Source organism: Pinus tabuliformis, chromosome 1_2 (genome assembly GCF_031772625.1).
Source record: "Pinus tabuliformis cultivar Carrire ecotype Pingquan chromosome 1_2, CPIR1, whole genome shotgun sequence".
Classification (NCBI taxonomy): Eukaryota; Viridiplantae; Streptophyta; class Pinopsida; order Pinales; family Pinaceae; genus Pinus; species Pinus tabuliformis.
The window spans coordinates 1,277,040,055-1,277,067,778 of NC_142298.1; the positions used below are offsets into that span (position 1 = coordinate 1,277,040,055).

Here is a 27,724-nt window from a genome sequence, read left to right on the forward strand (position 1 = left end):
TATCGAACTCCTGCAATAAGATCACCCATCTCGTTATTCTAGCATTTGTAACAGGCTTATTCGCTAAATATTTGATAGCAGAATGATCTGTATATAAAACAACGGGATAGCCTGTAATATAATGTCTAAACTTATTGACAGCATGGATTACAGCGAGGAATTCTTTTTCTGTGACAGTGTAATTTAATTCAGCAGGGGATAAATTTTTGCTGATATAATAAATAGCATATGGTTTTTTATCCTCCTCCTGCCCAAGGACTACACCGATTGCTGTGTCTGAGGCATCAGATGAGATTTGGAATGGTAAATTCCAGTTTGGTCCTCGAAGGACTGGAGCTGTTGATACAAGCTTCTTTAATTCCTGGAAAGAGCGGTCACATTTCTCTGTCCACGTGAAATCAACATTACCAGTTAGTGCATATAGAGGTGCAACAATGTGTGAATAATGTTCTATAAATCGTCTATAATACCCAGAAAATCCAAGAAAGCTGCGTACCTCTGTCTGAGTAGTGGGGGTGGGGATAAGCAAAAGTATTTGAATTTTGGCTGGATCTACCTGAATGCCAGTTGCTGAGACAAAATGTCCTAGAATAAGCCCTTCAGTCATCATCATATAACATTTTTCGTGGCTTAAACAAAGCCTGGTAGCAATGCAACGCTGTAGGACTTTTTCTAGAGTGTCCAAAGCTGGATCAAAATCATCTCCATATGGTGTAAAGTCGTCCATGTACACTTCAAGTCCATCATTTATTAAATCTGCAAAGATGCTAAGAACAGCCCTTTGGAATGTGGCAGGAGCATTACATAGGCCAAAGGGTAGAACTCTATAGGCGAACGTTCCCCAAGGACAAGTAAAGGTAGTTTTATCCTGGTCTTCAGGGGCAATCTGAATCTGATTGTATCCACTGAAGCCATCCAGGAAAGAAAAGAATTTCTTTCCTGCTAAAGTGTCCAATACTTGGTCTATGAATGGGAGGGGAAAATGGTCTTTTTGTGTGGCTTTGTTTAACTCTCTATAATCCACGCAAATCCTCCATTTCCCATTCTTCTTGGGTACAACCACAAGTGGAGAGACCCACTTACTATCAGAAATAGGATAGATAAAATTAACATCTAAAAGCTTCTGAAGTTCTGCTTTCACAACATCTTTTAGATGGGGATTGAGTCTTCTTTGCGGTTGACGGACAGGTCTTGCATCTTTTTCTATATAAATATGGTGGGTGCACAATTGGGGGTCAATCCCTTTCATATCAGGGTAATCCCACGCAAATGCTTCTTGATGCTTCCGTAACAGATGGATGAGTTTTATTTCTTGGTCCGGTGTAAGATTGGCATTGATATTTAGAGTTTTTCCCGGTTCAATTTCCACTACTTTACTATTGGCGACAGAAGTCACAGGTATCGTTTGGTCATGTGTATCTTTCAGGGGATCTTCTTCTAGTTCACTATCGAATGCAACTTCTATCATGAAACACTGTGTATGAGGTCTAGATTCAGTTTGACTAATGAAGTTATTGATAGCATCATCTTCTGTTTGGTCTTTAAAGTCTAGGGCCTTTTGTATAGTCAAGGGTGATCTGATATTGTCAGTAAGGTACGATATAGGGTGCTGGTTAGTTTTTATCATTGTAAGACTTGGCTGTGCTGGAGGGTATAGAACTAGATTTTTAATATCTGGTCCTCTGGTTATGGTCATATTCCCCTGCCAGCAACCAATGTAAGCATCGGCGGTAGCAAGCCAAGGTCTACCTAAAATTAGCGGGTGTCCATCCAGTCGGGTTTTTGGATTAATTACCAGGAAATCAGTTGGGTATTCCCAAGAATCTATAGAGACCATGACATCGTATAGAGTTCCTTCTGGTTGAACTACAGATCGGTCAGCCAATTCTAACAAAGTAGAAGTGGGTTCTATCGATGTAATGGTGAGCTTTTGGCAAGTAGAAGTTGTCAAAATATTAATTGCAGCTCCTAAATCAACTAAAGCATTGGTCAGAGTCTGACCATAGATTTGGACAGTTACGATTAGATTTCCTGGATCTTCATATTTAATAGGTGTTCCTGATAACAGGTCAGATAAAGTACCGACTACTTGAACTCTTGGGTTAGTGGTTACATTCCTCCTTGGTTTTTTTATGCACAATTCTTTTATAGTTTTTTCATATATAGGGATGTCTTGAATGGCTTGGAGGAAAGGAATTCTTATGTGCAGGTTTTGTAACTCTCCCAGAATGTCAAAGTCTAGATATTGTACAGGTCGTGGTATGACTAATCGTTCTGGGAAGGGAGGAGAGGGTGTATTTGCTTGATGATGAATCTGCTCCTTATTTGCACCCTCTTGTTGTAACGGATGTTCTATTGGTAACTGATCTTCAATGTGAACTGTTTTATCTCCCTCTGTTTCTATTATACGTCCAGATCTTAACTGAAGATCATTGCACTCCCTTAGTTCAGGTCCGATTTCTGTTGATTCTATAATTTGGAGGGATTGGACCGACTTATTGTTAGGATTAGGATTGGGTTGGGCTGGGAGTTGCGGTCTCAGATTAGACTGGGGGTTTTGTTGCAAAGCTGGCAGAGTCGGTTGAGGGAGTGGAATAGTTCCTGTTGGCTGATATGTCGATCTTGGCCAATTTGTCTGCCAGGGTGAACCTTGTGAAGTAGGGGGGGTCCATTGTGGAGGATATGAGTTATTCTGCCAATATGGTGGGGCGCAAGGAAAATTCGGCCAACCAAATTGGCTTGGCTGATTCATCCATGGATTTGGAGAAGGAAACGGTGGTGATGACCAGTTTGGAAATGGGGATTGAGATTGGTTTTGCCACATACTATATTGTTGAGCGTTATACTGTGGAGGCTGAAAAGAAGAAGTTGGGTCTGAAAACATACCTGATTGCCTTGGTTGCCATTGGCGACACTAGTTAACGAAGTATGCTAATTCTGGCTCTTCTTTTGCTTCCTTATATACTGCCTTCAATCCAGGAAGTGAGGGGCAACTCTCAGTAAGATGATCTTTTGTACAGATAGCACATGTTTGAACTGCATCCAGTGGACATTCCTTGTGGCTATGTTTTCTTCTACATCGGGGGCAGAAGATTGCCAAATTCTGTTCTGCCTCTATCTGCTTCTGTTTAGCCTGCACAATATCAAGTTGTGTAGTCAATGTCCCCAAAATATCAGTTTTAAAATTTTCTAATAAATTCCCAAGTTCTACACGTGTTACTCCTTCTGTTGATATTTTGTTGTCTCTGACAAACCGATCATATTCTGCTGGTTTTATCCTTGTGCTACCTCTCGAGCTCCTGATACATAAATCGATGATGTCAGCAAAATTCTCTTGATAAATATCCCCTTTTCCCATGATATTTAATGTTTCAATCCACTGTTCCTTCATGCCTCTAATCAATGCTGTTTTTAACACATTATCAGGCAGAGGAAGTGATGCATATGGAGATCTTTGTAAATTATACTGAAAACGTTCTACATATTCTTCTAATGTTTAATTTGATCTAGCTGTCATCTGAAATATTTCATCTTTCAGTTCTCTAGACCTACAGTAATCTTGATATTTCTTTAGGAAAGATTCTTTCATTTGCTCCCAGTTATTTATAACCCCACCACCTAAACCCATAAACCATCTTAAAGCTGCTCCTTTCAAAGTGGAGGGGAACAACTTTAATTTCTGGGGGTCAGTGGTGTAATCATATCCCCTGCATAATACATCAAATTCAAATAAGAATGCATCGGGGTCCTCTGATGTAAGTCCGTGAAATGTAGGAATGTGTTGAAGGGGAATTGCTTTCATAGGAGCATTTGCTGCGGAATCCACTATAGGATATTGCAATGTAGAAGTTTGAGTGTTTGGCTGATTCTGTGCCATGGGATCGAATATGTGCCAGTAACCTTCCGGGATTTCTAAGAGGGTATTCTTAGGCAGAGAAGGAACGGCCTTAACAGGGATTGTTTTAATAGCACTTCCTTCGTCTGGAATAACGAGAGTCCCTATTGCTCGAGGGGATTGAATTCCTTCAACAATGGTTTTTGCAGCGCTTCCCTTATCTGGGCTTTTTAATGGCTGAATTATCCTAGGAGGAGATCTTGGCTCCTCAACTTCTCCTGTTTCCCCTACTCCTTCACAAAGATTGCTTAGATTCCCTTCCTGCAGTCGTTCTGGAATAGAATTTTCAATTTCTTGAAAATCATGTTCATCAGTCTGACTATGCACCTCAACGAAGGCTACAAATGGTGATCCTGCGGCCTGAAGGGAGCTAGTAGGTTGTTTAGAATTGGTTTTTCTGAACCCTACTAATGGCTGAGATTCAGTTTTCTTATAGATTTTGTCTATGAAGGTTGTTCGGCCAAGGGTCACCGACCCTTTGGCTTTTTCGGGTTTGAACAGAGCTTTGATAATTTTTTCTGGCTTTTTCTGCTTAGTCATGCACTCTATAAACTACCAAATTCTATTCAACCCTCAATTCTGCCAGGAAAGCAGACGGTGGAGCAGGGCTTTTACATGCTCCGTACGCAGGTTCTTACCTTCCGTTTTTAAAATCCAACTCTCCCCTAGCAGATTCGTACACTACTCTGTGAAAGACAAATGGCTATACTCTTTCCCCGGCAACGGCGCCAAAATGTAGAGCTGTAACAAGGGTCTCTTTCACCTCTAGTTATGCCACATTAATAAGTCAATCCGGGAACGCTTTGTTGTTGCAAAGAGTAACTCAATCCGAGGCTATTCGTCAGAGTAATGCTTAGTAGTACAGTGCCTAGAAAATACAAGAGTAAACGGATGCTAAACTTATGACTAAATTGCTCTAAAAGAATAAAATCACACAAAGCAGCTTATCAGTCAAGGGTACGGAAGCGATAACCCATCCCTCTAGAAACTGATGGAAAGGAAATTAGAGCATGGACCATAGGTCTGGGAGCTAGGCAGTGACTGTTGAGGCTCACTACAACCTTAGACCTTCTCTCACACCAAGACAACAAATGCAAGTAAATGGAACAGCAGGAAGTGAAATGGAACAGCAACAGGAAATGGAACATCAAATCTGAAATGGAACATCAGTAAATGGAACAGCAATAAATGGAACTAAACCTCGCGAGTCCGAACTAAACTTGTTCTATTGAACCAAACTCACACTCTGTAATAAAATAGCAGTCTCCTCTCTTAAAGCAGTTTCGATGGATTATACTTTATGGAACAGTATTCACAAATGAATTATGGAACAGCAATCATCAACCATATATACACAACACGCTTAATATAGCAATCTGATGATTAACGCGAATATGACTATGCTTGCAAATAGAATAACATTACTTCCGGATTTCAATAATTGAGATTTCAAATGAATCCAATACAACAATATTCAATATGAAGGCTCTGTAATAGAAACAGCTGGCTTAGATTGTTAACATGCAATCAACTTTGAAAAGATTCACTCATACAATGCAGAGTCACTACATAAATCTCTTGAAAGAAACCATTAACGAATTAATGGTAACAGAGCATGGAATAGCATATGAAAAACATGTCAGATTACCAAACTAAAAAGATAAACAAACCACACAGAAACCAAATTATAATGATACAAAAGCGAGTGTCCTTCGGAGCCGGGCCCTTAGCTTCCAACGGTACACCGCCTTAGATTACTCCAGACGCAAAGATGAAATGAACACCAAGTCTTTTATATTAATGCATCAACAAATGTACAGCAAGACAAGTCTTAGTGAGACTCGATGATCAAAGTTGAGTCTGAAATTCACAGTTACATATATGAAAAAAGGTCCCTTTTGCTTAACGATGCTGTCCCTTTTTATAAAATTAACGGCGAAGGTATCTAGGTAGCAAAAATAAGCAAAACAACGATCCCTCAGGATCAAAGATCCTGAGGGATTCGCTAAGCCGTTAATCCTTTACTTTTCTTCCCTTGTTCTGCCGAATCGATAACCCTTCTTTCTTTTCAGGGTCGTTCTGCTTCGATCTGTTCGATCTCATTCGCATCCGGTTCCCTTCTAAAGGGACAGCAGTTATTCCTCCTTTGTCTTTTCCTTTCGAATGGCAGCCCTTCGTTTCCACCCTTTCCTGCATGGAAAAATAACAATTATCAGCGATTAAGCTTTCCATACTAATTCTCGCACATTCTATTAAAATTCTTTATTTCTTTAAGTTCATTATGCAGAAAGGGTTACAATTGTTACTGAAAAGTCACTAAATTGTTTGTCAAAAACATACCTTTCCAGTGCTCCACAATGAGTAATTGTTATGAAACCAGCTCACAAAAAGATAGAAAAGAGAGATCCACGCCTTAGAATTTAGCCTCTTCGAGGGGGAAACCTCCTTTACATTACATAAATGAACAATTCTTGGATGACTCAAATGACAAAACCTCCTTTCTATATATAGGAGTCTATGGAGTCACAATATAATCCAGCCGACCTAACAATAATAATATAAAGCCACAAAAATAAAAATAGAGGGATTCTATGGGCACATTAATAACAATATGGGGGTAATGGGGGCACAACAATATAAATAAGGGGTATAACTACAATAGTAATGGGGTAATCACTAGTATTATAGGGACCCAACATGCCCCTCTCCTTCAAAAAAGTGTTGTCCTCAACGCTTGAGTAGTTCTGGATACTTCTGCATAAAATTCTCATCCTCCCATGTGGAATCTTCAGCGGATAAGTTCTTCCACTTGATAAGGTACTCTGAAATTGATCGATTTCGTAGCTGTCGAGTTCTTGTTTCTGTGACTGCTTCCGGTTCCAATATAATTTTTCCTTCCTCGTCAAGTTCTGGCAATATTGTTTGAACTGGGAGCTTGTCGCCTATAACCTTCTTTAAACATGAAACATGGAAAACTGGGTGCAATCGAGAAGCTGCAGGAAGCTCCAATTTGTATGCCATAGTACCAATCTTTTGCAACACCTTGTACGGACCATAATACTTTGGTGATAATTTATTATCCTTCTTAGCTTGCTTGAGGGACATTTGCTTATATGGTTGTAGCCGTAGGAATACCCAATCACCTACATCAAAACTTCTTTCACTGCGATGTTGATCTGCCTGTTGTTTCATTCTATTCTGTGCCAACACGAGGTTATCCTTTAAGAGTTGGAGGACTTGTTGTTGATGTTCGATGTGATGTTCCACTGCCTGAACCTTAGAATTTTCTCTTAAATATGATGTGATGGATGGTGGTTGATACCCATAAAGTGCCATAAATGGGGTCATTTTTGTTGCTGTATGAAAGGAAGTGTTATACCACCATTCAGCCAGAGGCAACCATTTGACCCATTGTGTCTGTTTATCAGATACAAAGCAACGAAGATATCCTTCCAAACATTTGTTTACTATCTCAGTTTGCCCATCAGATTGAGGATGATAAGATGAGCTATGAGCTAACTGAGTACCAAGACAAGAAAATAATTCTGTCCAAAAATTTCCAGTGAAAATGGGATCTCTGTCACTTACAATAATCTTTGGGTTTCCATGTAGCTTTTGAATTGTTTCCATAAATGCAGTAGAAACTGTACTGGCTTTAAATGGATGTGATAATGCACAAAAGTGTGCATACTTGGTAAGTCTGTCAACTACCACCATGATGACACTCTTTCCCTCAGACTTGGGTAAACCTGTGATAAAATCCATTGAAACCTCCTCCCAACGTTGGCTTGGAATGGATAAAGGTTGTAATAGACCCGGTGTCTTAATTGTTTCAACTTTATTTTGTTGGCAAACCAAACATTCTGCCACAAACTTTTGAATATCTGATTTAAGGCCATCCCAAAAAAATTCCTTCTTAACCCTGTGGTAAGTTTTTAAAAATCCTGAGTGCCCTCCTAAGGGAGAAGTGTGCAATTCCATAAGAATCTTTTGTTTTAGCTGGGAATTCTTACAGAGGTATAAGCGATCTTTGTACCATAACGAATCATTTTTCCAGCTAAATGTATCAGACGTACTGGAATCTTGTTGTAACTTTCGAATAAGTGCCCACACTTCTTCGTCATTCTTCCATTCCTCCCTTGCTTCATTTATCCAATCTGGTTGGATAATAGAAATGGCGCACAACAATGCTTCCACATCCTCATCCTTTCTTGAGAGTGCATCTGCCACCACATTTTGCTTCCCTTTTTTGTAGATGATTTCAAAGTCATAACCCAACATCTTTGTGACCCACTTTTGTTGCTCTTCAGAGGATAATCTTTGTTCTAAAAAGTATTTAAGGCTATCATGATCCGTTTTTACCTTGAAGTGTCTTCCCATTAGGTAGGGTCGCCATTTCTTAAGTGCATGGAGTATTGCCAACATTTCCTTCTCATAAATAGCTTTGCTTAAAAACTTTCCCTTGATTGGACGACTTTCAAAAGCAATGGGTCTTTCATCTTGCATTAGAACAGCACCAATTCCATTTCCTGAAGCATCACATTCCACAATAAAGGTTTTTGTGAAGTCCGGTGTAGCTAAGACCGGTGCTTGGCACATTGCCTCTTTAAGATGTTCAAAGGCCTTTGTTGCTTCCGGAGTCCATGAAAATGCATCTTTCTTCAATAATGTTGTTAGAGGTGCTGCTATTCTCCCATAATTCTTAACAAACTTGCGATAATACCCTGTCAACCCAAGAAATCCTCGCAGATGCTTTATGGATGTGGGGATTTTCCATTCCTTAATGGCTTTAATTTTGCTAGGGTCTACCTTAACTCCTTCATGAGATACAATATGACCCAAATATTCCACCTCCTGGACTCCAAAGAAACATTTGGATCTTTTTGCATATAATTGTTTCTCCTCCAATAGTTGTAGCACCCTGTCAACATGATCCTTCCAAGACTTGCTGTAGATTAGTATATCATCAAAAAATACTAACACAAATTTTCTAAGGAATGGTTTGAAAATTGAATTCATCAAACCTTGAAATGTTGAAGGTGCATTGGTAAGGCCAAAAGGCATGACCAAAAATTCATAATGACCCTCATGAGTTCTAAATGTCGTTTTCGGAATGTCTTCAATCTTCATTCTGATTTGATGATATCCTGAACGAAGATCCAACTTGGTGAAGTAAATTGATCCATGCAATTCATCCAGTAATTCATCAATGACAGGAATGGGGAACTTATCTTTAATAGTGAGCTTGTTGAGCTCCCTATAATCCGGACACATGCGCCATGATCCATCCTTCTTGTGCACCAATACTACTGGAGCAGAGAAAGAACTTTGACTCGGTTGAATTATACCAGCCTCTAGCATTTCTGCAACCATACGTTCAATTTCACTTTTTTGGACATAGGGATATCTGTACGGCCTGATGTTTGGAGGAACACTTCCTGGAATCAGATGAATAGCATGATCATGATCACGCATAGGTGGGAGACCTTTGGGAGTCTCAAATACCTTGGAATGATTGTCCAAGACTTTTTGGAGATCTGGAGAAATAGATGATTCCAATGTGGAAACATCTAGCGAACATAATTGTGCAATTACACCTCTTTGCTCCTTTTTTAGAAGCTTTGTCATACCATTAGAGCTGATTATCTTTCCTGGTTTCCCTGCAATACCCCTTAATTCAACTTCCTTTCCTTCCACAGAAAATTTGATGAAAAGTTCTTGAAAATTAAAAGCTATTGTACCCAAGGATTGTAGCCATTGGACTCCTAGTACAACATCAGCACCTCCCATTGGAATGGAAAGCATTGGGCTAGTCAATACATATTCTCCCATGGATAGCTTGATATTATGGCACTTTCCAGAGCAATTTATTGTTCCTCCATTTGCAATCATCACTTGACACTCTGGTGCTGGATATAGGAAGCAATTCAATTCTTTTGCTACCCTACAATGAATAAAATTGTGGGTGCTTCCTGAATCAATCAACACTATTACCTTTTTCTTCTTGATTTGTCCTTCTATCTTGATGGTTTGAGGAGTGGTAATTCCCGCCAATGCATTACAAGATATGGTCGGATTTATTTGTTCTTCATCTAGGCTTTGTTCCTGGAGTATATCTTCTTCTTTTGACCTTTCTTGCTCCTTTTCTTCTTCCTCTTCACAATCTATGTAGAATAATTTCTTCTCAGCACACTTATGACCTTTAGTGTATTTGCTATCACAACTGTAACAAAGCCCTTTTGCTCTTTTTTCTTCCAATTGTTGTGGTGTCAACCTTATAGGTTGTGGAAGACTAGGGGCAACAACACTTCCGTCTTTATAGTTGTGAGTGGTATGCTTCCTGGTTGCCATAATTTTGCTTTCCATTTTTCTTGCTAACCTGAATGCCTTCTCTAATGAATCAGGTTCCCAAAGGCGAACATCATGTTGGATATTATCCTTTAAAGACCCTATGAACACATCAATCCTATGCTCCTCTGGAATATCTTTTACCCTTATGTTCAATTTTTGGAACTCCTCAATGTGCTCCATTATTGAACCCTTTTGTTTGAGACTTATCAATTGGCTAAAAAAAGTGTTGCTTTTTGTATCCTCATAATGTGCTATCAATTCTTCCGTAAAAATTGCCCAAGTGATAAATTGTTTACGAGAGCAAAGCCATTGATACCATACAAACTGATTTGGTTCCAAATATAAAGTTGCCATACGTACCTTTTGTGTGTTTTGCACATTATTGAGATCGAAGAATTGCTCCATCTGTAATATCCATGTGGCGGGATCCTTGCCATCAAACTTCCTCATATCGATTTTTGGAATATGGTGGGTCTTCGATCCAACATTAGAGTCTATGGAATCATGATTAACATTTCTTTTGTTCACATCATGAGTTTCCTTTACAACCTTTTCACCATTAGTAAGTATTTCTTGTAGAAAATTTGTCAAATCTGTCTTCAAATCTGCCATGTCTGTCTTCAAATCTGTCTTCAAATTTGCCATGTATTTCTTCAAATTTGTCTTCAAATCTATCTTCAAATCGTCCATCTTAGCTTCCATGCCCTTTATCTTAGATTCCACGCCATTTATCTTAGCATCTGTTAGCTTTTGTGAGCGTGACATTTGTTGCACTTGTTCTTGTAATTTTGATATATCATGTAGCATTTCTTCCTCTTCTTCATGAGTCATGCTAGAGCTTTCAGGTTCCTTACTAGGTGTTTGCATTTTCTTTCCTCGGGGCATCAGTTACCGATAATAATGCTTTACTATGCCCTTTGAATTCCTTCAAACCAAGCTTATGCAAAAATAAAAAAAAAAACTACACACCTTTTTTTACTTTGTAGAAGCCTGATATTGAATCTGATGTATCTCTGTAATTTCGAATCATCCAGTTCTAAAATTGTGACCTGTAGTAGCCTTCTCTGTCCTCTTTCCAATGCCACAAGTCTGAACCAAATTGGATTCTCCAAGAAAGAGTTATGCACAATCTCCCGCAGTGACCTGATTATAGACTAGTTCAGTAGAGCGAACTTGTATGAAGTGCCACGTGTCACTGTTTCAACCTTTGACTCTGAAAAATACATAAAAAAAAACTACAGTCCGTCCTCTTTCTGTACCTTCTTACGAAATTTCAATCCGATGCTCAGAAAGAAAGTTATGACGATTTTCCCCAGGTCACCTGTTTTGAATGTAATTCAGGAGTCTGCAAAAAGACCAACTTCCTCAGATCATATCTCCGCAAATATCGCGCGAAAAGCTCTGAAATTCGACCCAAGGTTCAGCGTGATTTCTTCTCAAATGGGTTTTTTTTGCGACTTCTGAAACGTCACAGAAAAAAAGTTATAGCGAAAATTCCACGATGACCTGTTTGGAGCAGCGAAACCCTAGAATCCAAAGCTCTGATACCAAATGTTATGAAACCAGCTCACAAAAAGATAGAAAAGAGAGATCCACGCCTTAGAATTCAGCCTCTTCGAGGGGGCAACCTCCTTTACATTACATAAATGAACAATTCTTGGATGATCAAATGACAAAACCTCCTTTCTATATATAGGAGTCTATGGAGTCACAATATAATCCAGCCGACCTAACAATAATAATATAAAGCCACAAAAATAAAAATAGAGGGATTCTATGGGCACATTAATAACAATATGGGGGTAATGGGGGCACAACAATATAAATAAGGGGTATAACTACAATAGTAATGGGGTAATCACTAGTATTATAGGGACCCAACAGTAATCTTCAAAATGAGAGAATGTAAATATGTGGAAGTATAAGATTCACATGTGGACAAAAGAGTCACTAACAAAAGTCCAAGAGTCTTGTAGAAATTCAAGGATCACTTGGAAGTCCAAGAGTCATGAGGGAAGCTCAAGAGTCATGGGTATATGAAAGGTCATTCATCGTGTTATAAATACACCCTTTTAAGTCAAGCAAATGGATTTTGGAGGCTTGGACTTTTTAGAGTTAGCCTTAGCTCCTCTAGCTTGGCATAGGGAAGAAGATATTTCTTTAGAGGAGCAAGTAGTGACTTAATGTTCCACTATTGGGGCTAGTGTGGCAGCATTGTAATTGTATATCTTGCACTTTCACTTAATATATGAAGCTCTTTGAGCCAACACACTTTCATGCATATGTCGTGAATGATTGTGAGACTATTCTTTCATTGTTTACGATGCATGTTTATGTTAACACATACTAATGAAAATGCACTATTTCATTGTGTTTGGTATGAATCTTGTTAAAGGATCCTTGTTACTTGCTTCTATGATCCTTGTTATCTTTTGAACTACTTTGCAGGTTAACTAACGATCCTCTTATATTCTTGTGTGTCTCTTTTAGGATCTAATACTATTACTTTTCTTTTAAAGGCTTAATTTTTTTTTCCCAGTCGTGAAAGCACCTTATGTACATTGCAATCGTATACCTCAGGGTGTCAACTTAGTTGCTTAATTTAAAGATTGTTTGTATAATCTCTTATGTTGATAATTGAAGCCAAGGCAAACCTTTGAGTTATGGTGGGTGGGCTGATACTCCGGATGGAGCTACTACTCCAAACAGTGTGAGGTCTAGTTGGGACTTCATAACAGGGAGACCCCCTATGGTTGGCGTAATTTGGCACCATCAACACCACCCAAAACTGACTGCACCCTTCTAGACCTTAAGACATCCATGACAGATAGATGAACACCAAGAGAGTGCACTTCCTCACCTAGACTTTCAATTGATTTTCCATTTTTTCCTGACATTTGAGCATGTTTGCTTCCAATAAAAGCTAGAACACATTCCTCTTCCTTTCGACCATATCTTCTAGCTTGTAGATGGAGACTAACAGAACCTGAGATGCTTCCATGAGCCTATCAAGCACATGGTTGGCATCAAAATTATTCAAGGTGGCAGGAGAATTTTCCATCACATATTGTAAACTAAACGCCCAACTATATAACCCGCTGACAAGGCAAATACTCGCTTCTAGACTAGGATGAGGCGAGAACTCATAGCTATTATGAGGAACCAAATAATTCAATATATATGCATGATCATAACCGTTACACCGACAATAAATCTAGAGTCATGTACCAAATATTAACCAGATGGGGAATGCTAGTTGAGGAATGACATAAGACGACTTACTTAACTCCACTATTCTACTCGAGAGCCTCGACTCCATAGTCGAGACAATTGACCCTTGATCCCACCTAAGGTGGATTAAACAAATATGACACCCTACCTTTGATTCAAATGAAAAGACATGCCACTCGTTAACTGAATTAAAGAACTAAGGAGGGAACATAAAGACCCATGGTCAGAAATGATCAAGTCGTTGGAACCTAACTCCCACCTTGCGCTGAAAACAAGCCACTTTGCTAGTCTATGGTATAGATGCTGGCTACATTTTAAATTCATAAAATTTGCCATGATTATGTGAATCCTAAGACCACTGTTTGTTTTTTTCCACTGGAAAAATCCGTAATATTTCATTATAATATGAAAAATTACATATGTAGATGCTTTGAAAGCATATGCCAACTGTTCTGTACCTTTTTTCAAAAATAGCAGTTCAATGCTATATATCTGTCTGTTACATTTACAAAAATTGTGCAAGATAGGTGCCATTTTTGGCAATCCGCAATCTATTGCAAGATATATCATGATGTGCAGTCAAAAAACATATAAAAACTGTTTTATTATATCGCCCCTTGACCCGCAGTAGGATATGTCGGGTCTATATAAGGCCGGTGGTAGTACTTCTGCTCCTGCTGATCCAAAAATTCTGTGATTTCCCATAATCCATGCTCCATCACCGCGGCCTCCTTGGAAAGCTTGTCAGCAGTCTGGTTATGTTCTCTGTATATATGAGAGATGTGAAATAAATTAAAAGCTTCCTTTAGAATAAATACTTCATCAAGCAGTACATTTAGGGTGTGTGAGTGACATGTGGTAACTCTATTGACCCAGTTAACGACAATCTGTGAATCGCCCAAAATGTTGATGTTGGTGCATTGGTGACTGAGTGCAAAATGTAGCAAATGACGAAGAGAAATGAGCTCAGAGTAATTGTTTGTGCCATCCCCCAATCCAACTTTGATGTGGTAGAAGTGCCTCGAGGATTTGTGGATAATGATGCCCGCTCCGCAGCCATGTTCGTTTGCAGCCCCATCGAAGAAGGCCCATGGCGAGCTCATGTCGATGGTGGGAGGAGGGGTCGATCGTCGCTGTTTTAAGAGAGGAGGATTTGGTAATTCGTTAAAAGCTGTAATGATTCCAGCTTCAACGAGAGGCCACCTGGCCTCCCATCCATCAAAGATCATTCGGTTCCTGACCTTCCAAATAGTCCAGTTAACTATGATCGGAAGGTTTACAGCTTTCGAGCCACTGTGTTTGTTTCCCCAGTCGATCCAAGCGTCGATGAGGTCTGTACCAGACCAATCCCCAGAGAACTGAATATGGAGTTTGATGTTATGCCATATTTGAAGAACAATGGGGCATCTTAAGAATAAGTGTTCGGTGGTCTCTGAGTCTGTTTTGCATAGTACACATCGCGAGGGGCTGGATACAGCTCTGCGCTTTAGGTGTTCATCAGTGGGAATGCGATTGCGTAGGACACACCAAGAGAATAATTTTGACCTGGGCGATGCATTTAGCTTCCAAATCTGGTGCCACCATCGATCAAGCACTTCCGGCTTCCTGTGGGAGATGATGACTTTATATCCTTCACGAGGAGAGTATATCCCACTGTCAGCCAACTGCCAGATGAGTTCATCCGGCCCTTCCACAATTCTGATATGGGATTCTGAGAGGGCATCGCAGTATGCTTTCCAAGGTTCGTGCCATCTGATAGGGATGTCTAATTGGGTGCCCGATTTCCAAGCCTGATGTAATATGTCAGAGCCCTCAGTATCAGCGATCTGAGCAAGCACCCTAATGCCTCGGGAGTTTAGGAGGGCAATCAGGTCTGGAGGAAGCCTGTGTCTACCTCCACACCCGCTCCATGGGTCCATACCTATGCGCACTTTGTTTCCACTCTTGATACGCCATACGATATTGCTTCTGAGGAGGGGGAGGGAGTGAAGGAGGGCTTTCCATATGGAAGAGATGCCCGTTCTGTTCCAGCTTGGGAGTCTAGCCCAATCGATGATGTCAAGAGGCCAGATGTACTTATGGTATGTAATGTCAGTCCATAAACTGTGGGAAGTCAACAGCGCCCAACCCATCTTTGCAGCAAGTGCTTTTGCAAAAGATGCCAGATCCTTTAATCCCCATCCCCCCCATTTCTTGGGGAGAGCAATCTTGTTCCAGGAGATCCAAGCAAAGGTGCGCTTCTCTTCCTTTCCAGCCCACAGATATCTGTTGCATAGTCTCTGAATCTTAGAGAGGATGTTCCGGGGTATCCATGCTAGAGCCATCCAAAAAACAGGGGTCGCTTCCAGCACGGATTTGATCAGAGTTAATCTGCCTGCTCTGGAGAGATATCTGAAGTACCAACATGATATTTTCTTCTCAATCTTGGTGACAAGCCACACCCAGTCAGCTATCTTTTGGGCTGTAGGCTTTAGCCAGTATCCAAGGTATTTAAGACCTCGATCCAGAGGTTGAGTGATAAAAGGGAAGGCCCGCATAGCTGATTGAGATTCAGCTGCAGAAGTACCAACCAGAGTGATGGAAGACTTCTCATGGTTTACCACCATCCCTGTGGCATGAGAAAAAAGATTTAGGATTCTGTTGAAGGATGAGGTATCCCTGATGCTTCCATCAAGGAGAATAAGGACATCATCCACGAACAGAAGGTGAGTTAGGAAACAAGCATCTGAGATCTTTAAGCCTCGGATGGTGCCATCCCTCCTTGCGGAAATGATGAGTCGACTGAGCGCTTCAGTTACCAATAGGAACAAGAGGGGGGAAAGGGGGCATCCCTGACGAAGTCCTCTTTCAGAGTGGAAGAAATGGGATGCAGCTCCGTTAATCAGAATACTATAAGTAGGTGAGGTGATGCATGCCATAATCCAAGTGATAAGCTGATGAGGGAAGCCCAGGTGGATGAGAATCATTTTGATGTAGAGCCAGCTGACTCTATCAAACGCTTTTGAGAGGTCAATTTTGAGAAGAATGCTCTTGAGGTGCTTGGACCAAATAGAGTGAATGGCTTCCTGAGCAGAGCCAATGGCTTCATGAATCTGCCTATTTTCCAAGAAAGCGAACTGCTGAGGAGCGATGTGTTTGGATAGGATGGGTCTGATCCTATTGGCAATAATCTTGGATATGATCTTATAGAGAACATTGCAGAGCGAAATGGGACGAAAATCAGCGAAGGATGATGGAGAGTCTGACTTGGGAATGAGAGCGATGAAGGTGGTATTTATGGCATGATAGATCTGTCCAGAAGTTCTGCTCTCCTCCACCACCTTTAAAATGTCTTCACCAATGATGTCATAAAAGGCCAGATAAAATTCAATGGTCCATCCATCAGGACCAGGGCTCTTTTCCTTCTGGAACCATTTTATGGTGTTCTCCAATTCATTCATGGTGACCGGTGCATTGAGATCCTCCAAGTCTTCATTGTTAACGAACCTCGGGAAATGGGAAGCTACACGAATGATCTCAGCAAGGTTGGTTCCCTCAGGGCATTTGAAGATACCTTTGAAATAGGAGGTGCCAAGTCTGGAGAGTTTGTTGAAGGAGTCTGCCAGACCCCCATCAGGATAGGGTAGGTTCCAGATGGTATTTGCCACCCTCCTCCCATTTGCATAATTATGGAAGAATCTAGAGTTTTCATCCCCTGCCTTTAGCCAAGTGGCTCTACTCCTCAGCCTGATCGATTCCTCTCTGAACTTGAGAATGCTGTGCTTCTGCTTTTCTAGATCGACCAGCCTGTTTTTACTTTCCACAGAATTAAAGCCCAGGTTTTGTTCATCCAACAGAGCGTGTATGTCAGCTTCTATCGAGATGAGCAGTTCATCTTCCTTGGCCTTTTTCATCTTAGCCCATTCGATCACAATATGTTTGAGTTCCGTCAGATTTTTGACAAAACCCCTAGCCAAAGAGGATTCTCTGTCAATAGGGTGAGCAACCCAAAAGTCCGTGACCAGTTTAGAGAATTCAGGGTCCTGCAACCAATGATGATTGAATTTGAAAGGAGCTTTTGGTTTAGGTTGGGGGCCCAAAATTTCCATCAGGATGGGAGAGTGATCCGAAATTCCCCCCGAACTCACCCACTGTTTATAGCGTTGGAGATGACGAAGCAGCGGTCCCTTGATCAAAAAACGATCAAGTCTGCGAGCCAAAGCTGCTGACCCGATCCTCCGGTTCCTCCAGGTGGGGAGAGGATGATTCATAGGGATATCGATGAGGTCATGCTGTTCGAGCAGGTTCCTCATGAAGTCTGATATGGGATCTGCTTGAGCAGATGAGCCCCAAGATTCACTATATCCCAAGGAGAAATTTAGGTCGCCACCTATGATCAGGTTTTCCGCTTGCATCAAAGATCGATCAAGGAGGGTGCTCCAGAAACCTTCTCTCTGCTGACAGGGTCCATATATATTGATGATGCGCAGTTGCAGCCCAAGGTCTTTTGAAAAAATGTCAGCTCCCAAATATCCAGGCCCTCCCCAAGAAGAGTCCAATCTGATGGAATAGGGATTTAGTCCAATGGCCATACCACCCGAACGGCCCATAGCATCCAACCCTATGAACTGCCACCTAGGCGCAATCGATTTTAAGGCGAGAGATATGGTTTCTGCAGAACCCAGAGTCTCTTGAAGGAGGATGATGTCAGGAGATTCGACCTGAAAAAGTCGTTTTAGGGCTAGCTTTTTGGGGGAGCTAGCTAAACCCCTGCAGTTGAAGGAAAGGCACTTCATGGGGGACCCCGCTGTGGGGGGATTGTAGCTCTAAGGGCCCCGACAATGGTGGATTGACGTCCCGAAGCAACTTCAGCCCCAGCACGCCTAATGGCTTTGTTCAGATTGGATTTTCGACCCCTGGCTGAGGTGTGACCAGGTTCAGGGGGAATAATGCATAACCCCGAGGTACCATCAGATACAGATTGAGAGGGACGGGGCCGAAGAGAATAATGGTGAGGGGGTTTTGATTCAGGATGAGACACATAAGGGCGAGATGGGGACAGGGAGTGATCAATGGTAAGGGAAGGAGGGATAGAGGCAGTAGTAGGAGGGGGCGGCGGAATTGAGCATTGTGCCTTAGATACAGAGATAGAGTTAAAGCAATCAGATGAAAGGGAAAGAGAAAGAGTTGAATGAGGAAGATCAGTACCCGATTTCTGAATTGCTGCAGCTGCTGCTCTTGTCCTTGTCATGGGAGGAGTGAATGTGCCCTCAGCAGAAGACGGTGCATGATGAAGCCCTCCATGAGGATTCGATGAAACCTTCTGAGGCGGGGAGATCTGAGGCGCAGATCTTCGAGGAACAATAGGAGTAACTTTTGGAGGGCTGTCTCCACGATTATTGAGAGGGCAATCCTTATAGAGATGCCCTACCTGGTGGCACCGATTGCACCGAAATGGGACACCCTCATAGTCCAGTATCTGGATGCGCTTGTGCCTTCCCCATTGCAGAGTGATGTCCTCCTCCAACCCTTCCCTGGTGTCAAGATGTACCAGGATGCGAGCCATGGTTCTTCTCCGAGTGTCTACATAAGAGCGGTCATGATCCAAGTACCTCCCCAGAGCGTTTCCAATTTTGATGAAAGCCTCTTCATTCCAATATTGCCTAGGGAGTCCGGGTAGCCTTACCCACAGAGGTCCAGCAGCGATCTGCTCCCTTTCAGGATCGAATAACGGAGTCCATCGCTTCAAGAGTACTGGAGCGGTCTCTATGTGCCAATAGTGCTCAAGTACAATGTTCGTGTGATCTTCTTTCGCGAATTGGAGAGTGAACCATCCCCGTGGGAGAACCTCAACCTCAGGGAGCGTAGGGAGCAGAGAGCCCCAAATCTCCTTAACCCATCGAAGTAAGCGATCTGCCGAGAATGTGCGTCCTCGCACGTGACCAACTAGGACGGTGCATGCGAGCGCCATGGTTTCCTCGAAACTTGTCGAATTCCCAAATGTGACAGTGGTGTCCTTTCTGATAGCCCTAACACATCTTGCCTTGAGCTTCTTTGTTCTCGGGGCGCAAGGGTGGTCTGAAAGGGGGTTTGAGGTGCCCGCCGAGCTAGGCCCCGGAGCACTTGTATTTACCACTGGAGTGCCGAAACATCCGGAGGGCTTTGGCCCAATAGACGCAGAGGGGGTAGCCGGGTTCGTCTGCGGGGGCACATAAACCCTAGGATCCGAGAGCGAGGAAGGAATGACAATCGGAGCGGAAGGTATATCTTCAAGAGTCAGAGCCTCAGGGTATGAAGACGCGAGCAAGGAAGCGGTCCCGGGAGATAACGGCGGAGCCTCAAGACCCTGTTCTGTTGGGGTATTAGGCGTCAAGTAAACCCTAGCCTGTAGTTCCTGAGCAGTATCAGATGTCAAAACCGAAGATGAGAAAATGGGGTCGGTGAACACCGCCTGTCCAGATAGCGGATCCTCGGAATAATCCACGAGGTCCGTTAACGGAAAGTCCTCCATGTCGAAAACTGCTACCGTCGCCGTCGCGCTGTCACCAGTTCCGAAAAACCCTATCTCCCGACAGAATCTACCGTTCTGTGGTCCTGCAGCCGATGCAAGTTGATTTCATCCGAAACCGTCGCGGTCTTCTGCGGAGCGCGGTTTCAGAGCCTCCATCCGTCACCCCTCCTCCCTAAGACCACTGTTTGTTATACAGAGAGCTCGTTGAATGATAATGTTGGGGAGGAAAAATGCCCCCTTTCATCTAGCTAAGATTTAATCCTTCGATTGTCATTAGGGAATTAGAGAGAAGTTGAATCTATTGTCCATTTCCAAACTACCTTGTTCAATAGTGGAGCCATTTTTTTGGCTAAAATACCATTTGTCGAATTTAAATGCCTGAATATATGATATAATTCTAGATTTTCAAATCGAGAGGCAAAAATGAGAACTCTTTGATTCATTGGAGGGGAATTTGAACATATTGCTTCCTTGGCCTTCGTTATTTGTCGAATGACAAGCACTGAATCTCCAAAAACTAACAGGCTAGTTATTTTGTTTTCCATGGCCATTTCTAGACCTTTCCATAATGTAAGGTATTCCACCAAATTGTTGGTCACTTTACCTAGACCCTAAGAAACTTGCATCATTATTTTTCCATCAAGGCTATATTGAACACCTCCCGCTCCTGCCTCCCCCGTGATGATGGAATTTTTGAATAATAAATACACTTTTATTTAAAATATAAATATAAATAAATATCTAATTTAATATCATAGTATATCCACATGTCAAATTTAAGTATGAACCCCTTTATTTATGGGTTAATAAACACTCTCTACACATCAATTTAATTACTTAGTTTGGGAGGGTGTACATATTGTACCCATAACCAATAAGTAAACTAAAGTTCACATGCCAATCACAATAAGATGACATCATACTTCTTGATAAGAGGTGGATGTTTGACACACAAAGTACAGAAACAAAACAACTTATACTAATTTCCATTTTGCAAGAAACAACATGTCTATGTACTAAGTTGTCACTTATTCATCATAACTCATATTTTTCCTTTATTTTTATAATGATGAATCTTTGAAACAACAAGAGTATGTTTGTTTTTGTGTAAAATAATAACAACAATAATAATCTAATTTAGGGTCATAGTCTAACAAAGTACAAAAACAAAACAACTTATACTAATTTCCATTTTGCAAGAAACAACATGTCTATATACTAAGTTGTCACTTATTCATCATAACTCATATTTTTCCTTTATTTTTATAATGATGAATCTTTGAAACAACAAGAGCATGTTTGTTTTTGTGTAAAATAATAACAACAATAATAATCTAATTTAGGGTCATAGTCTAACTAGATGTCAATTTTGGAATATTAATAATAAATAATAATAATCTAAATTTAAGGCCATGGCCAAGTCAAACACCAAGTCTAGTTTGTTTTTTGTTTTTTTCACCAAGGAAAAAAATCTTTCTCCTTCCAAGTTAAAGGCAAGAGTGAGGTTGTTGGTACCAAGCCAACCCACAATTATACTCACTTAAGAGTGCTTAGGTTCGAAGCCATTGCAATAACATTTTTCAAGGCATCAAAGCTCAACATGTTACTGACTGGGTTTCCAACGTGGGTGGGTGCGATAACATTCATTCAACTCAACCACTTGAACTAACCCCAATTAACAAGCCAAACACCAAGTTGGTGTATGAAAACCACCTTGTTTGTGGGACAAATGCCTCTTGCACAACGATTTCACTGCTAATGTTTACATACTCTACCCCACTTCGTTTTTGAACCTGTGATATCTTAGAATAAAAAGCCCCTTATATAAAACAGTTTGACTAAACCTACATACATGTACACATAGTATCACCCTTTAGATTCAAACTTATGATCTTTAATGAATAAACACATATTCTTAAACATTAAAACTATTTATAAAACATAATATATATATATATATATATATATATTTTTTTTTAATAATAATATAGATTAACGATTTATTTTAAAAACTTACAAATAAATTTGTGTATATGTAAAAATAGAAAATAAACCATAAATATTAAATATCATAATAAACTATTAGAAAAACATATTCGAAATTTTTGGAATGGTCATTATAACTTGAAAATGATCATTTCTTATATTATCTCACATTATTTGTTGTGAGATCTCAGAAATAACATCATATAAATTGTAAAACATTTAACTAATAACTTTTTTATTATAAGGAAGTAATGTTTCTTTTATAATAATAAACTAAATTAATTGGTTTTTACTCTATAATTTGTGAATGAAAACATACACACAAAGTTGAACTCTTGTCATCATCACTATAGTTGGGCCGTAGCTATACATGGTTGAGTGAAATAATGTTTCTAGAAAGAGGCCATAATCTTTCAAAGTTATTTATATGTTAGGGCCACCAATGAGCACGTTTAAAAGTGGCAATATGTAATTAATTATTTGGGACTTCTTTAGGTCACACAAATATGGTGTTAAAGTATTAAAGTTTCAAGTGGCCAATCTACATCATGGAAAAGACACATACCAAATATAATTTAATAAGTGCAGAATTCACATTTCACCCAAAATGTCACCATATTGAATTTAAAGTAAATCGAAATTCAAAACCTTAATGATTTGTGATCATTAAAAACAACAAATCTAACCGAGAGGTCTCGTACTTGAAAATTACAAAAATCCAAACTTTATGAGTTTTCAAAAAGAATCCTGCCAATGACTCCATGAAAATACACAAGTATGAGGAATCCAAGTTATGTTACAAGATATGTAGCTACAAATTTAAACCAAGCATACCACTTTTTCAAGTAAGTGTGATAAGCCATGCCGCTTCCACATAAATCTGCGTGACTCCTATATCCAATCTTATACCGCTTCCACATAAATCTGTGTGACTCCTATATCCAATCTTATAGTAAAGTTAATGCGGCCTGACATGGCAGTTCGATATCCAGATATAACATGCGCGGTGATGATTAGGGAAAAAAAAATGGCGTGTTATATTGGACTATCGAACGGCCATGTCAGGCCGCATTAACTTTGTTATAGAATTGGAAATAGCATTTCCCATAAATCTAAATATTTTGAGAAATTTGATTTTAATCTTTTTTGGTTTGGAAATTTTCACCTTTTTCGGTTTTTAATTCTTAAATTTAATATTTTAAATAAATGACCACACCAATGTCACTAAGTCATGTTATTTCCACATAAATTTAAATGTTTTGAATTTTTTTTATCTAAGATACTTTACTATAACTTCTAATTTTTAAACAATTCAATATTTCACATAATACTATGGAAGTACCATTATTATTAGACCATGCAACTTCCACAAAAATCCAAGTATATCCATAAAAAAATTGATTTGAGTTTTTAGTTGAGAGAACTTACATAACCGTATCGAGTTACCACCTCATTCTGGTTTGTTCTTACATGTAAGGGTTTAACGATAGTTAAAATTGTAAGATTTGATAACTATTTTTTATTAATTTATAGATAAGGGTTCATTTTGAAATGTTATTGTATTAAAATTTTGTTAATTTAGTTAAAGTATAGTTTTTTTTGGTTGGATTAAAGTGGGTAGCTAATATAATTTTCACTAAGTTTCAGGTCTTGTTGATAATATATAGTGTTTGTGTTTGTGTCGACATATGTAACAATGGTGATGTTGGTTGCAAATTACATATAACGTTCATTAGGGTTTGATTAAAGTGAGTACCTAATATAATCTTCATTGGGGTTCAAGTCTTGTTAATGATATGTAGTGCTTGTGTTTATTTGTCAACACGTGCAACAACGGTGGTGTCTAGTTGCAAGTTACATTTTATTATTTTTATTATCCAATTTTAAAGTCACGCCTAGCTAGACCTCACATTAGACCCCCTTGTTTGTGGGATAAGGGGCCCAATGTTTTAATTGCTAAGTCTACAAAGGCATACATACTCTAGCCTCCTCTCGTTTTTGAACCTGTAACCTCTTAGGAGGAAACACATGCTCTTAACCATTAGACCCACTCAAGTTGTATTAATTTCATTGAATTAAATACTCATCACTTATGATTGCCTAGTAAAGAAGCAATCAAATTTAATTGCGTAAATAGATCTAGTAATACTAAATATTGGAGTGTTAGTCTTAATTGTAATAAAAGGAGACTTATTAAAAAAAAAACTTTATTAATGAGGAAGTTAAAAAATTACTCTGATGAAATCCTTAATTATTTTAATACTAATATTATCATCAATTTTGATATCATATTTATGATTTTTTTGAATTTATGATCGATATTCATAATAATCTCAAATCTTATCTCTATGTCCTTATTTTATCTCCATATAAATGCTCTCTTTTATCCTCTCCATAAACACTAAACAAAACCCTGTGAAATTATTTGACTTTTATTGAAATCTAAAATATAAATTTTATACACACTTAAAATTTTAAAGTTAGAATGACTATTTTTTGCACCACCTCGCAATTTCTCTTTTTACAAATCATAACATGTAATAAAATCCCATGGCACCACATCATTCTCTTCCCAATGTGTCAACAAAGGTAAGGGCCAAGCTATTAACCTAATTTTTAATTAGTTGTAGGTTGAGCATGTGTGTTTGTTGAGCTCCCCCCTCACATGGCATGTTGTTTTTATAAATGCTTGCTTATAAAAATAAGCAAGATAATAAATAATGAAATACACCATGTTTCATGTTTTAAGTAATTTTATGGTTTTATAATTTTTTATTTTTTCACTTAAAATATAATATATAAAATTTAATGTTTAAAAGATCATTTTTATTTTTATTTTTATTTTTTTCAATTATTTAATTGAATTATTTGAAAAAGAAAGAAAGAAAATAAAGTAGTATTTTTGTAATTTTATTTCTAGAAATAAAGTTTATGATTTAAAGACAACTCAAGTCAAATTGAAAATATTGAACACTGAAATTTAGCTTGATTAATCACAGAAATATATGTGAGAAACACAACTAAATCTACCCCCACGATGGGTGTCAATTTGCTTGACACATCATAATCATGATAAGGACGTTTGGTCCATATGGCCACATAGTTCCCCTCATGCTTTCGATCGCATGAAGCTGCTTTGTGATTTATTCTCGCATGCAAAGCAATCTCATATAGTTCAGGTGGTGGTATGCCTCTCCATAGCAAGTTTGTTGGGAATTTATGGCAGATAATCATTTATGGTTATGGTTTCTTGTGTGCATGGCGAGAGGAGAATAATGAGGGTGGTGGTGCTCTTCTTTGGACCCACCCTAGTTCCTGGCTAGTTCCTCTGCCATACTGCAATTCTTGTTCGCCACACTCATGTTCGTTAGTCATGTCGTTGCTAATCACAAGCGCTACACTCGGTGGTTGGCCCGACGCTTTGTGTATATTGGCTCACGGGACATTGGCAGATTGGCTTCTCTCTGGTTTTAACAATGGTTCCTCTTTCCCTCCTTACAGTTGCATGGTCTCTCTGGGGCTTCAAGTGGCCAACTCGACTCCTTATAATGGCTCGACTCTTCCATCGCATAATTTGTTTCTTATTAGTTTGTCAGTGGGTTTAATTCACCAGTGTGGAGGCATTTGGCACAAACTTGCATTTTTGGTAGTCAAATATGGAAGTTTTACGTACTTTGGTCTATTTTCAAGTCCTCTTTAGTTTCCAACCGAGCAATTGGAGCCTCTTCTCATCTATATAGTCTGTGCTAAGATGGGTTGGGGACTTTGAGAGAAATTGGGCTCATGGGAGTGTTTGATAGCTCGCACTGATGGTATCGAGTGTTTGGGTGAGTTTTAATATTGAAATATTGAATGGAAGAACAATTTATTCATGAGTGAGATTTTGTCACCAAGATCATGTGCAAGATTTTGGAGCTTATTTCCCTTATAAACCATTCCTAACATCAACCGCTCTTTATGACATTTGAATTAAGACGTGATGTAAATTAAACCCCATACAAATTGAACTAATTATTTTACTCCTATGCTTAATGTCCTTTTTATCTTTTAAATAAAATTTAAATAATATGGATTTGTTGAAATCACACATTTAGATGGAGTTGTCTTTAGTGCCACTTTTTAGACTTTCTGGTGCCGGAATCCCGTGGAAAATCTTGATTTGTGTGATTGTATATATGGATTAAGCACTCTAAAAAACCCCAACAAAAAGCTTCCAAAAAATCTCACTAAAAACAACTCGCATTTAAATTATGAAATTTACAAAATCAAATTTAAAGTATTGAATTTATTCATCTACACAAAAACACATTTTAAATAATATATAACCATAATTTTACCAAACATTTTATTGCCAAAATCCAAACTTAAAAAAAATTAAACTACAAATTTATATAATAAAAATTCTTAATATATTTTAATTGTAACTTCATTTTTTTTATTATAAACATATACCATATATATATATATTATATTTTTTTTTTTAACATAAACCATATATAATTTCACTAATTAGAATACTTCTCTCTCTTAAATATACATATCACTTATTCTCATATATATATATATATATGGTATTATTTTGGAAAGGAAGCTGAACATATGGCTTAAAAGTGAAGGTAAGCGGGCTAAAGACCAAGTGAGTTTTAGAAAGCAGCACTCAACAACAGACCATCTCGTTACGCTTAGGATCATTGTGGAGGAATGCCGCAATGATAAATGCAATCTCTTTTGTTGCTTTGTGGACTTTAGAAAGGCTTTCAATATGGTTCCTAGAAACAACATTTGGAACAAATTAGAAGAGCTAAAGGTTCCTTTTGAGTTGAGAGTTGTCGCTATAAGGTTATACAAGAATGTAATTGCCAAGTTAAAGAGAAATGAGTGGTGGTCGAAAGATATTAAGTGTAATATCGGAGTTAAACAAGGTTGTCCCCTCTCCCCTACCCTATTTGGCATTTACATCGACAAGCTAGAAGGTTGTTTAGAGGAAGTAGGATGTGTTGGCACGATCTTAGCTGGGATAGTCATCATCCTTCTTCTCTACGCTGACGATATTGTTCTTCTCGCAAGGTGCCCATCTGATCTTGATAAGCAACTTATACTTCTTAAGGATTTCTGCTCTACCATGGGTATGATTGTTAACACTGACAAAACAAAAGTTATGATTATCAAATCCAAGAAGGACACTTACGCTAATTTTATGTATGACAATAGTAACTTGGAGGAAGTGTCTTCCTACAAGTACCTAGGAATTGATATTCATCACAAGCTCAACTGGAACTATAGCATTGAGAAAATGATTAATGGGGGATGGAAAGCTTATTTTGGTCTTGAAAATAATTGTAAAACGACAAACCTCATAATGTGGGATAGAAAGAAGTTCCTCTTTGAAACTTTAGTCACTCTGGTTATCTTATATGGATGTGAGGTTTGGGGTTGTAGCATCTCTAGAGAATCCCGGAGAAAGATTGAGCAAATCCAGAAGCGTTTTATAACGTATAACCTCAAAACTAAAAGCAACACAGCCTATCCTATTCTCCTTATAGAAGTGGTTCTTTCCCCTATCGAGAGCCTAGCTATGACTAGGCTTTTGTTGTACAAGCACAAACTCAATAACATATGAGACCATAGACTTCCTAAGCTAGCTTTAAATTCCAGCCAAAACCATCTAAGGCTCAAACAAGTTTGGTATAAAGACACCAGGGCCTGGTTAAACCATTGGGAGATCGACGGGAATGTTGCATTGCAAAACATTAATAACATAAAAAATATTG

The 27,724-nt window shown here is 39.1% G+C and overlaps 1 protein-coding gene across 1 annotated transcript in view; it reads right to left on the reverse strand.

Moving 5' to 3' along the window:
- The window catches only part of LOC149210890 (uncharacterized), a 55,833-nt gene extending 37,767 nt beyond the window's left edge, over positions 1-18,066 (reverse strand). The window contains exons 1-2 of the mRNA XM_089399129.1: positions 16,815-18,066; positions 14,350-16,085 (exon numbers count right to left, since the gene is read on the reverse strand). Coding sequence (XP_089255255.1) covers positions 14,350-16,085; positions 16,815-18,066 — 2,988 coding nt within the window. The remainder of the gene's footprint in view (positions 1-14,349; positions 16,086-16,814) is intronic.
- Between the last annotated feature and the right edge of the window lie 9,658 nt (positions 18,067-27,724).